Source organism: Euleptes europaea, chromosome 5 (assembly GCF_029931775.1).
Source record: "Euleptes europaea isolate rEulEur1 chromosome 5, rEulEur1.hap1, whole genome shotgun sequence".
Lineage (NCBI taxonomy): Eukaryota > Metazoa > Chordata > Lepidosauria > Squamata > Sphaerodactylidae > Euleptes > Euleptes europaea.
Window position 1 is genome coordinate 9,394,240 of NC_079316.1, and position 12,535 is coordinate 9,406,774.

At 45.8% G+C, this 12,535-nt stretch overlaps 1 protein-coding gene across 1 annotated transcript in view; it reads left to right on the forward strand.

Annotated features, from left to right (window-relative positions):
* Positions 1-242: 242 nt before the first annotated feature.
* The window catches only part of LOC130477884 (cytochrome P450 2J4-like), a 34,290-nt gene continuing 21,997 nt past the window's right edge, over positions 243-12,535 (forward strand). Inside the window, exons 1-2 of the mRNA XM_056849966.1 lie at positions 243-252; positions 4,169-4,326. Of these exons, the coding sequence (XP_056705944.1) occupies positions 243-252; positions 4,169-4,326 (168 nt within the window). The remainder of the gene's footprint in view (positions 253-4,168; positions 4,327-12,535) is intronic.

Below are 12,535 nucleotides of genomic sequence, written 5' to 3' on the forward strand. Positions count from 1 at the left end.
TTCCTGCATTGTGCACGGGGTTGGACTAAGTGACCCTGGTGGTCCCTTCCAACTCTGTGATTTTATGATTCTATGAAGCTGCCTAATACTGAATAAAAACCTTGGCCCATCAGGTTCAGTATTGGCTACTCAGACAGGCAGTGGATCTCTAGGGTCTCAGGCAGAGGTCTTTCACATCACCTACTGCTTCCACTGAGCCACAGCCCCTCCCCTGACATTCAAGAGAGCTCAACCTTTGCTAAATGGTTATTTGTCTGTTACAAGGGAGTTAAGATAGGGACCCATTCTATCATACTTTCCTGTTAGAGGTGCCAGGTCCCTCTTCGCCACGGGTGGGAGGTTTTGGGGGCAGAGCCTGAGGAGGCTGGGGTTTGGGGAGGGGCTTCAATGCTATAGAGTCCAATTGCCACCGCGGCCATTTTCTCCAGGTGAACTGATCTGTATTGGCTGGAGATCAGTTGTAATAGCAGGAGATCTCCAGCTAGTACCTGCAGGTACCTGCAGGTTGGCAACCCTATTTTCTGTACAGGCTACTAGAACCAATATCTGATTCAGGCTGTAATATCCTTTCAAAAAATTCTCTGCTCTTTCTGAAATCCATCAGAGCTTTTCATAGAGAGTGGCCATTTTGGCGGGAGGGTTATTAATAAGAGCTATAAAATTTCTTATAACCTTTATTAAGCTCACATCACTGTAAAAAAATTACCTCATCATTACTATGCAATAAAACATAGCTGATTTCACGTTTGTCAAAGTTTTTGCTTTTGAAAAGCCCTTACTCTTAAGGATGAGACCAGGGATTAAATTACAAATAAACATTCTTCCTCTGAGATGACTATCATTGTTCTCCACGGGCTTTCTTGTTCCATCATCAGCATCATCTTTGCAATTGCACACCTTCCAAAAACTAGACTCTGAAAACCACAACAACGCCAAGAAGCAAATATGCTTCTAGAATAAGTTTCTGCAATTAACAAAATGAAACTTTGATGCAGTGGCCTGGTTTCTTCCATTTACAAAACTGGGTAAGTACTTGCAGGAATCGGATGCTACCATTCAAAACAGTCCACGAACACATGAAGCTGCCTTATACTGAATCAGACCCTTGGTCCATCGAAGTCAATATTGTCCACTCAGGCCGGCAGCGGCTCTCCAGGGCCTCAGGCTGAGGTCTTTCACATCACTTACTTGCCTAGTCCCTTTAACTGGTAGGGTTGCCAGGTCCCTCTTCGCCACCTGCGGGAGGTTTTTGGGGCGGAGCCTGAGGAGGGCGGGGACTTCAATACTACAGAATCCAATTGGCAAAGCAGCAATTTTCTCCAGGTAAACTGATCTCTAACGGCTGGAGATCAGTTGTAATAGCAGGAGATCTCCAGGTAGTACCTGGAGGTTGGCAACCCTATTAACTGGTGATGCCAGGGATTGAACCTGGAACCTTCTGCATGCCAAGCAGAGGCTCTACCACTGAGCCACGGCCCCTCCTTAGCTCCTAAGACCTCCCAACCCTATGTAACAGCAGAATCCAGCATGGAAGCATTCAGGCTGTTCCCACGTTTATTAGATACTTTGATAAATATTATCTAATGGGGGATTTGTGTCATGTGCTTTCTCACCAACTCGAATGGTCAGAGCTGTAGAAGGGTGTCCTCTCTCCCCCAGTGGCAGTCTTTTACCATTCCAGTTTAATCAAAAGGAAGAGGAGCCATGGCGCAGTGGAAGAGCCTCGGATTTGCATAGGGTCACCAGGTATTAGCTGGAGATCTCCCACTATTACAAGTGATCTCCAGCTGATAGAGATCAGTTCACCTCGAGAAAATGGCTGCTTTGGCCATTGAACTCTATGGCACTAAAGTCCCTCCCCTCCCCAAACCCCGCCTTCCTCAGGCTCCGCCCCAAACACCTCCCGCCAGTGGCAAAGAGGCACCTGGCAACCCTAACTTTGCATGCAGAAGGCCCTGGTTCAGTCTATAGTGGAAAAAGTTAGCCAGTAGATGATGTGAAAGACCTCTGCCTAAAAGAAGAAGAAGAAGAAGAAGAAGAAGAAGAAGAAGAAGAAGAAGAAGAAGAAGAGTTGGTTTTTATATGCCAATTTCTCTACCACTTAAGGAAGAATCAAACTGGATTACAATCACCTTCCCTTCCCCTCCCCACAACAGCGCGGTGTAGTGGTTAAGAGCAGTGGTTTGGAATGGTGGAGTCTGATCTGGAGAACCGGGTTTGATTCCCTGCTCCTCCACGTGAGCAGCGGAGACTAATCTGGGGAACTGGATTTGTTTCCCCACTCCTACACATGAAGCCAGCTGGGTGACCTTGGGCTAGTTGCAGCTCTGTCAGCCCCACCCACCTCACAGAGTGTCTGTTGTGGGGAGGGGAAGGGAAGGTGATTGGAAGTCGGTTTGAGTCTCCCTTAAGTGGTAGAAAAGTCGGCACATAAAGACCAACTCTTCTTCTTCTTCTTCATGCCCAGAAGATGGCCAATGGCTTATAACCGTTCCCAAAGGGATCCAAAAAGTTGCTCAAAGGGATACAAAAAGTTGCAACTTTTTGTATCCCTTTGGGAACGGTTATAAGCATCTGTGCAACTATGCATCAAAAATGAAGTATCCCTTAGGGGAACACTACAATATACATTTGGCATAGCTGCTTTTCTCATCCCTATGGGAGAAAGGAAATAATATGAGAATTTTGAATGCATACAAATTGGCTTTGACTAAACGGGGCTGAGGAAGAACAGAAATGATCGTCCCCCTTGCTACTCTTCTATGAAGATTCATTGCAGTTCATTTTTGGATACTTGTACCTGTATGGGACTGTCTATACCATATTCCCTCGCCATTCTGCTATGAAGATTACTCATAGTGGAACCTTTGAGACTTGTACCCTTTAGGACTGTTGACATAGGATTGTATATAGATTTGTGTGTTGTATTTGTGTGTTCATTCACTGCATTCACTGTGTGTTCATTCACTGCACTTAATACACCTTGTTTTTGTAAGCTTGTGATTGATTATCATTAGCCCTTCCTGTACTTAGTTCCTTACCTGTGGTAGTAGTACAGAGGTGTTTATTTTGGTTGCTTAACCTCCAGGTAGTAGCTGGAGATCTCCCACTATTACAACTGATCTCCACCCTACTATCAGCTGGAGATCAGTTGTAATAGCAGGAGGTCTCCAACTAATACCTGGAGGTTGGCAACCTTAACCAAGGGTCTGATACAGCCCAAGGCAGGTTCGTGTGTGTATCCATGTGTGCGAGAACAAAGAGTTCCAAATGCACAGAGGTTCAGGGAAGCAAGGATATCCCTACAGTACTTCCAGAGATACATGACAGCATGGAGAAGGAGGAAAAGTGGGAAACTCAGCAGAAACACAGGGCTATGTTTTGTGGATCCCTCTCCCATGTATACTAGAACTGCTGAAGCTGGATGGTGAGAGATTCAAAACAGATAAAAGGAAGTATTTTTTCACACGACGCAGTGTTAAACTGTGGAACTCCCTGCCCCAGGATGTGGTGGTGGCTGTCAACTTGGAAGGCTTTAAGAGGGGAGTGGGCATGTTCATGGAGGAGAGGGCTATCCATGGCTACTAGTAAAAAATGGATACTAGTCATGATGATGCATACCTATTCTCTCCAGGATCAGAGGAGCACGCCTATTATATTAGGTGCTGTGGAACACAGGCAGGATGGTGCTGCTGCAGTCGTCTTGTTTGGGGGCTTCCTTGAGGCCCCTGGTTGGGCCACTGTGTGAACAGACTGCTGGACCTGATGGGGCTGGGTCCGATCCAGCAGGGCTTTTCTTATGTTCTTATGTATCATTCATAATTAGATAGGAAGAGATTTCCAGAATATATGTCGCGCGAAGTTGGCTCTGTGCTAGCCATGGGCTGGGCTATCCTGGCCTCACATATTAAACTCTCTTCCCCTCAATTATTTGAGTAACACATATTGGGATGAGCCATCATGATTACGACCTGTGATACTATGCCTAGAGAACCACATTCTTATACTACTCAGTTATGATGTCAGGCGGCTTGTTTATGTACCTTTAATAAGCATAGTATATAAAAGGGTGTCCCCGAAACGGCAGAGAGCCGTGTCAGCCTCAATGAGGGAAGAAGCCAAAGCCATTGGTAGAAGAGCATTCAGCGCACCCAGGCGTACCAGGCAGATTCAATGTTGATCACTGTGACGATATTCCTTCTGATCCTGCGCTTTTGGAAATGGCTCTGGTCACGAAAGTCCTACCCCCCCGGACCACTTCGGCTACCGATTGTTGGAGGCATGTGGCGGTTTGGGGTCATGCTTTCCAAAGATACTTTCCTGAAGGTACGTCTCCCTAAATATTTCTTAAGGCAAGGAGGCAGAGGGGGGAAGAGTTTTTAGTTGTTTTCTTCCTATGGGGAAAAATAGGTTGCCAGCGTGGTGTAGTGGTTTGGAGCGGTGGACTCTGATCTGGAGTACCGGGTTTGATTCCCTTCTCCTCCACATGAGCAACGGAGGCTAATCTGGTGAACTGGATTTGTTTTCCCACTCATACAGGGCCGGTGCTACCATTAAGGCGAACTAGGCGGTCGCCTCGGGCACAGACCTCAGAGGGGTGCAGAACTGGCCTGAGGAGCACAGTTTTGATCAGATTTGTTTCTTGGAAAAAATGCAACTGACAATTTTTATTTTTTATTTTAAGTTAAGTACCACAACAGTGCTATGGAAAATAATTAATTATAACGTCTTATAAAAAGTTTTGTAGGAATGCATCAGGCTTTTATTTTTTCTACAAGACATCTGTTTTTGAAAATTGGTTAGCAATGGTGGGGGCACAAGTAGTTAGCCTTGCCTAGGGCTCAAAAAAGACTGGCACCGACCCTGCCTATACACGAAGCCAGCTGGGTGACCTTGGGCAAGTCACAGTTCTCTTAGAGCTCTCTCAGCCTCACTTACCTCACAGGATGTCTGTTGTGAGGAGGGGAAGGGAAGGTGATTGTAAGACGGTTTGATTCTCCTTTAAGGGGTAGAGAAAATTGGCATATATAAACCAACACCTCCTCCTCCTCTTCTTTTCTTTTTTTAAAAAAAGAAAAGAAAAAGAAAACAAGGGGGGGAATCCAAAAACTGATAAAAGGGGGGGGGAAGTATTTACAAAGGAGAAACAAAAATATAGCAACAGTGATGGCGGATCTACACATAAGTTTCTATAAAAGGTTTCCAAATGTCTTAAAATGTCCATATGCAATTGTCGTCTGTATGCCATGCATTCACATATGGATATAGTGGTAAGGTCCTCACTCCATTGATTTACAGGAGGTGGGCATTTATCTCTCCGGTGCTTTAATATAAGTCTTTTAGAAAATAGGCTGCCAACTTGATATCCTTCATATAGTCAACTGTTAAGTAATAACAGGGGTTCTGAGTTTCAGAGCATTCTAGAGTTTTTAGAACCGAGTAAGTATTGAACTGATAGAAAGAAAGGAGATTCCTTTGAAATGTGGTGTTGGAGGAGAGTGTTACAGATACCATGGACGGCCAAAAAAACAAATCAGTGGGTTATAAATCAAATCAAGCCTGAACTGACCCTAGAAGCTAAAATGACTAAACTGCGGCTATCGTATTTTGGTCACATTATGAAAAGACAAGAGTCACTGGAAAAGACAATCATGCTAAGAAAAGTTGAAGGCAGCAGGAAAAGAGGAAGACCCAACAAGAGATGGATTGACTCAATGAAGGAAGCCAGAGCCCTCAATTGGCAAGATCGGAGCAAGGATGTAAAAGATAGGACATTTTGGAGGGCATGGATTCATAGGGTCACCATGAGTCGGAAGCCACTTGACGGCACTTAACACACACTAGTATTGAACATATGAACACATAAAGCTGCCTTATACTGAATCAGACCCTTGGTCCATCAAAGTCAGTATTGTCTGCTCAAACCGACAGCGGCTTTCCAGGGTCTCAGGAAGAGGTCTTTCACATCAGCTACTTGCCTAGTCCCTTTAACTGGAGATGCTGGGGATTGGGACCTTTTGCACGCCAAGCAGAGGCTCTACCACTGAGCCACAGCCCCTCCCCCGATTCTTTATCTCAAGGAGACGTCTGTGCATGCTGCAAAGGGAGGGGTGATGCTCTTCATGATTAGTTTCTTTATGGACCATCCCTTAAATGCCCAAATCAAAGTAAGCAAGGACACCTACAGAAAACCTGCTGCAGGGAAGGGTTGATTAGTCGTTGGACTTTACCAAATGACCACTCAAAGAACATCAACCACAAATATGCGACCTGTTTTGCTTTTCATAGTCTCCACATAGTCAACATATAGGTGACTGGTGAGTTATATAAATAATAGGGGTGCAGGCTGCCTTAGGAAAACAGGCTCTAAAGAACTACTCTTCCAAAAGCAGAGGAGGGTCGTTCATAAGATATATTTTGAAGCAGTCTGAGTGTGATTAAGATAAACCCAACCAACAGCTGGATATCTGAAACCATCTGGATTTTGTAAAGAAAGGAGACTGAGTAAATGCGACCACTCCTATTTTTGCCATCAAGTCACAGTGGACTTATGGCAATACTGTAGGGTTTTCAAAGCAGGAGACCTTCAGAGGTGGTTTGCCATTACCTGCCTCCATGTCACAACCATGGTATTCCTTGGAGGTCTCCCATCCAAATCCTAACAAGGGTCAGGGCTGAGAGTGTGTGACTGGCCCAAGGTCACCCAGCAAGCTTCCATAGCATGAGTGGAGATTTGAACCTGGTTTCCCAGGTCCTAGTCTGACACCTTAACCACTAAATCATGCTGGCTCTCTGAATGAAGTCCTGGGAAAAGCCCACAGTCTTGAAATTGGCTCTATGGCACCTTTGTGCAGAAGAGCCGTAACTTAAGGGCTGAAGAAAGATGACTAATATCCTATACCATTGAGGAAGGTTGGCTGTTGGATTCAGTGGCATAGTTAAGGCAGAACTCTACTTTTGTTCAAAGAGAGCATCTCAGTGTTTCAGCGGAATTGTGGGGTCTGGAGCCATAGATACGATAAGGTGATATGGAAGCAACAAAGATGGGGTAAAGCATAAGTTTGGATGATCCAATTATATTAACCCCAGTGTGCTGGTCTTGGGAATGGTCCCAAAGCATTGCTGTTTCCACCAGAGCCTGACTAATCAGAATCTGTGGCTAGGGTTGCCAACCTCCAGATGGTGGCTGGAGATCTCCTGCAATTACAACTGATCTACAGCTGACAGAGATCAGTTTTCCTGGAGAAAATGGCAGCTTTGGAGGGTGGACCCCATTGAAATCCCTCCCCTCCCCAAACCCCACCTTTCTCAGGCCCCACCCCAAAAATCTCCAGATATTTCGCAACCTGGAGCTGCCAATCCTATCTGTACCTGAGCTAGGGACTAAATCCTACAAATAGGGTTGCCAGGTCCCTCTTTGCCACCGGTAGGAGGTTTTGGGGTGGAGCCTGAGGTGGGCAGGGTTTGGGAAGGGGTGGGACTTCAATGCCATAGAGTGCAATTGCCAAAGTGGCCATTTTCTCCAGGGGAAGTGATCTCTATCAGCTGGAGATCAGTTGTAATAGCAGAAGATCTCCAGCTAGTAGCTGGAGGTTGGCAACCCTACCTACAAAGGAGATCAAACTAGCAGACCTGGAGGTTACTGTAAGGTGGTGGCGAAAACTGAGAGGGAAAATAGGGATGAACATTGTAAATGTGGTAGTCAGTGATGGAAAAGTAAGAGCATGATGGAGTCTAGCTCCCCACTTTCACGTTGGCAGTCCCCCTGATGGTGACATCTGGGAGTCGGTTCTGGGGGAAGAGAAGACAATATAGTCATCAAGACAAAACTCACCCAACCAATGGAGGAATTCTTTCTCCGGTTTCTGTTTGTTCGGCTTCAGGTGCCTGAGCTCATATCCTGTGGGGATAATGAGTCATGTGCATTTGACCAGCAGTGCTAATGGGTGGAGCAGATGGCTGGGTGCTCACTCACAAAGATAGCTGTACGCCTCTTTGTTTTCAGTAGCGCATGGTGGAGCTCATCTGCATTGTAGGGTTTGTTGTCAGTATTACAATACATGGCACTGTGCCTTGAAGGTTACTCAGACACTTCCGTTGGTGCAAAACACAACCGCCTGATTGTTACTTGGTGTGGACAGCTGTGAGCACGTGTTGCTGGTTCTGGAAAAAAAAAAAAACTACCCTTTGTTGGTGGCCTTCCCATTTGCCCCTTTATGGCAGGAAACCTCCCGCCAATGGTAGCCCTTGCCCACTGATGCTCAGCTAATCAGCAGACAGAAATGGGGGCCAAAGGGAGAGCACAACCCACCCGGTAAGAAAAATTAAAAAGCAAAAATAAGTCCATATCTAAGGTAAAAGGTAAAGGTCCCCTGTGCAAGCACCGGGTCATTCCTGACCCATGGGGTGACGTCACATCCCGACGTTTTCTAGGCAGACTTTTGTTTGCGGGGTGGTTTGCCAGTGCTTTCCCCAGTCGTCTTCCCTTTACCCCCAGCAAGCTGGGTCCTCATTTCACCGACCTCGGAAGGATGGAAGGTGGAGTCAACCTTGAGCCGGCGACCTGAAACCGACTTCCGTCGGGATCGAACTCAGGACGTGAGCAGAGCTTTTGACTGCAGTACTGCAGCTGACCACTCTGCGCCACGGGGCTCCTAAGTCCATATCTACTTACAGGAAATTCTGACCATAGAGTTCCTGATGATTCCTAGAGCTACCCAGAAGGGATAAGGGTCGCTCTAGCAATCACCGGAAACTCCACGGTATTCTTACCATAAAGACTCTAGCGATTGCTAGAGCTACAGTTGTTGCTTCTGGGCAGCTCTAGGAATCATTAGGAACTCTATGGTCTGACCTTCCAGTCAGTAGCCAAGGCTTTATTTTGCTTTTTAATTTTTTCCTCCTGGGACTCTGCTCCCCCCCGACAACCCTCCCATCAGTTTCCAGGCCCTGCTTGGCAACCCAGTTCATTAGCAGTCGGCTCGGTTCCTAGCTTTTTTCAACATACTCGTTTCCACTGTTGTGGTAAATGGGGGTTCGTGGGGGAAAGAGAGACCCGAACCGTTGTTTCAAGAAAACTTTTTATTCTGGCAGCCGCGACCCAGAGGCCCTAATGGGCAGAAATCCCTGAGTCCCGATCATACTGAGGAAGGGATATTTATCCAAATGCAAGATATGACAACCCATCAACATTCAGGGTAAAGCTGATAGCACTACAGCACTGGTTCCCAACTAGGGGTCCGGGGACCCCCAGGGGTCCACGAGAACTAAATTAAGGTCCGTGAAACAAAGTTATAAACCCATATTAAATTAATATTCTCAATTATAAGTTCTCTATTATAAAATATATATATTCAAAAATTATTCTAAGTTTAAAGTTTAACTAACAGTTATGATTAAAGTTTATTTTCAAATTCTCGGAATTTTTATTTTGAACCTTGGGGTCCCTGCACTGAACAAAAAAGTCCTAGTGGTCCCTGGTCAAAAAAAGGTTGGGAAACACTGCACTACAGACATGGAGGCGGCGCAGTACAGTTGCAGTTTCATCCAGTTTCTCCTATCATTGTTTATCGTTCACTCTGACACGCCATGACTCTTAACCCACTTACTTAAAGCACACTGTTACATCACAATCGAGAACTCAAAGACGTTAAGTAGCACCTCTCTTTATATAAACCTACATACCTGATTAGGGCCTTGGATAGGGTTGTTGGGTCCCTCTTCGCCATCGGCGGGAGGTTTTTTGGGACGGCGCCTAAAGAGGGCAGGGTTTGGGGAGGGGAGGGACTTCAATGCCATTGAGTCCAATTGCCAAAGCGGCCATTTTCTCCAGGTGAACTGATATCTATCGGCTGGAGATCAGTTGTAATAGCAGGAGACCTTCAGCTAGTACCAGGAGGTTGGCAATCCTAACCTAGGGTTGCCAGGTCCCTTAGCTCCCCCAGCGGGAGCTTTTCGGGAGGGAGTGGCTAGGGTATGCGAGATGCGCACGCACCTGGCGCGAGGTGAGCCCCCCGCATGCCATGCCTTTGTCACTTCTGGGTTTACCCAGAAGCGACGTGGGGGCTCTAGCAATCTCCGCCGAAACTCCATGCGTGTGGGTGCGCGTGCATGTGTTGCCCACTGACCCTCAGCTGGTCGGCGGGCAGCCGGGTGGATTGGCGGGATTTTGCCTGCCACCACCGGGCACTTGGCAACCCTGCCCTAACTTTAGAGTAACTTCATTTATTTTTGCCTTGGTTTGTCAGGCACGAATCTCCCCTGCAAGGCTGAGTGCATTTTCTGTCTTTATTTATTTATTTGTTTGTTCTATATCCCGCCCTCACTCCCTGGCTGCAGTCGGGCTTCAGGGCAGCTCACAACATGGTACTCTATATCAGTACAAAGATACAATAAAACCACATAAAATCAATAAAATATCATTATTTGCCTATCTTGTTTAGTGGGCTTCCTGAAGGACGGTAGGGCTCCTTCCGACTAACCTCCCATGGACAAAATAAGACAGTCCTGTTTCAGAAAGCATTTGCCTTTGGAGTTATGATGCTATTTTTTTATGATCTGCAGTCCATGAGTAATTGTGGTTGCATTTTTTCGTGCGCCCTTGGTTTCTGTGGTGTTAAGATGTTTTATTTTAATTGATGGTTTGGTTGGCCATTTTCAAAGCATGGAGAGATGGCATGTGTTCATGCTACCTGGCGGTTGGCAACCCTACTAGAGAACCCTAGGCTTTTAACAAAATGATTCAGTTCTAGCTATTTTTAAGGATGCTTAGTGTTATTTTATGCTGCTTGTCATGGTTTATTTTAATATTGATAATTTGTGTTGTTTTTAAGGAATTTATTGTACAGTTTTTATTTGTGAGCCTCCTTGAACAGGTCAGCTCCGGGTTGGGAAATACCTGGAGATTTGGGGAGCGGAGCCTGAGGAGGGCGGGGTTTGGAAGGGAAGGGACTTCAATGCCATAGAGTCCAATTGCCACAGTGGGCAGTTTCTCCAGGTGAACGGATCCCTGTTGCCTTGAGATCATTTGTAATAGTGGGAGATTGGCAACCCTATCTTTAGAGAAGGCAACAAATATATTTTTAAAGTAAATTAATGCCAAGAGGGGAAGTGGGGGCAAACCAAGCCAGTGTGGGGAAGGAAACCAGCAGGGGCAAATGAGATTATCTTTCCCTCCACAAATTCTGAAAAACAGAAATTTAAAAAATTCAAATGGCTCTGTAATTAACAATATTTGAGGTGGTAATCTCTAAATTGCCCAGAACATAGAATCATAGATTTAAAAGGGGACATACAGGCCATCTAGTCCACCCCCTGCTCAGTGCATGAACACACATGAACCCATGAAGCTGCCTTATACTGAGTCAGACCCTTGGTCCATCAAAGTCAGTATTGTCTACTCAGACCGGCAGCAGGATCAGCCTAGAGCAGGCTTGTCCAGCCCATGCCCTCTGGGCTCCATGCGGCCCAGGACAGCTATGAATGCAGCCCAACACAAAATCGTAAACTTACTCAAAACATTCTGAGATTTTTTGTGATTTTTTTTTAAACTCGAGCGCGAACTTTGTAGACGACAACAGAATGGAACGGAATAATCAGAGTATGTGACGTCCACAAATATCGGAGTATTATCCGTAATTTGCATTACAATTGCAAACAGTTCAGCCAGAAGAAATTAAAAACTGTTAAAATTAACTAATAAAATAAAGAGCAAGAGGACTCGGTTGCAATGTCGCGTAAAATGAATCGGTGGCCAATATCACGAAAATTATGCACAGACCTTTTTTTTTTTTGCTCATCAGCTATCGTTAGTGTTAGTTTATTTTACGTGTGGCCCAAGACAATTCTTCTTCTTTCAATGTGGCCCAGGGAAGCCAAAAGATTGGACAACCCTGGCCTAGAGCATCCCTGCCAAGTGTTTTGTCCAGCCGCTGCTTGAAGACTGCCAGAGAGGAGGAGCCCACCACCTCCCTGGGTGACATCCAGCAATGTGGCATAATACCTTAAGCAGCAAGTCTGTAAGCAAATTTCCTTAAGATCTGCTGCATCAACTGCTTGCAAAGCCTTATTGCTTCCTCATTTCCTAAGAATGACTTGCAAAGTACATCCCCTTTAAGTAGTCTTATCAGTCCACACCCATCTCATGCCAACCCAGCAGGTGTAAACACAGTTAATTGCAGCAAACGAGAAATAAACATCCATCTCTTTGCTCTCACCACCGGGCCCGTTCAAGGCATAATTTATGGGATGGTGCAATATCGCCTACATAGATGCAAATGCACTATAATATCGAGCCTACTTAACCCCGCACTGTTTCCAAGAGATGCTTGCAGTCAGTGCTCACAGGCACATCTGGCTTGCAAGCTGTTCTAAACAAAGAACAGTGCAATTATAGTGCAAATGCACTATAATATCGAGCCTACTTAACCCTGCACTGTTTCCAAGAGATGCTTGCAGTCAGTGCTCACAGGCACATCTGGCTTGCAAGCTGTTCTAAACAAAGCACAGGGAATCTTGCTTTGGAGGCAGCTGGGGG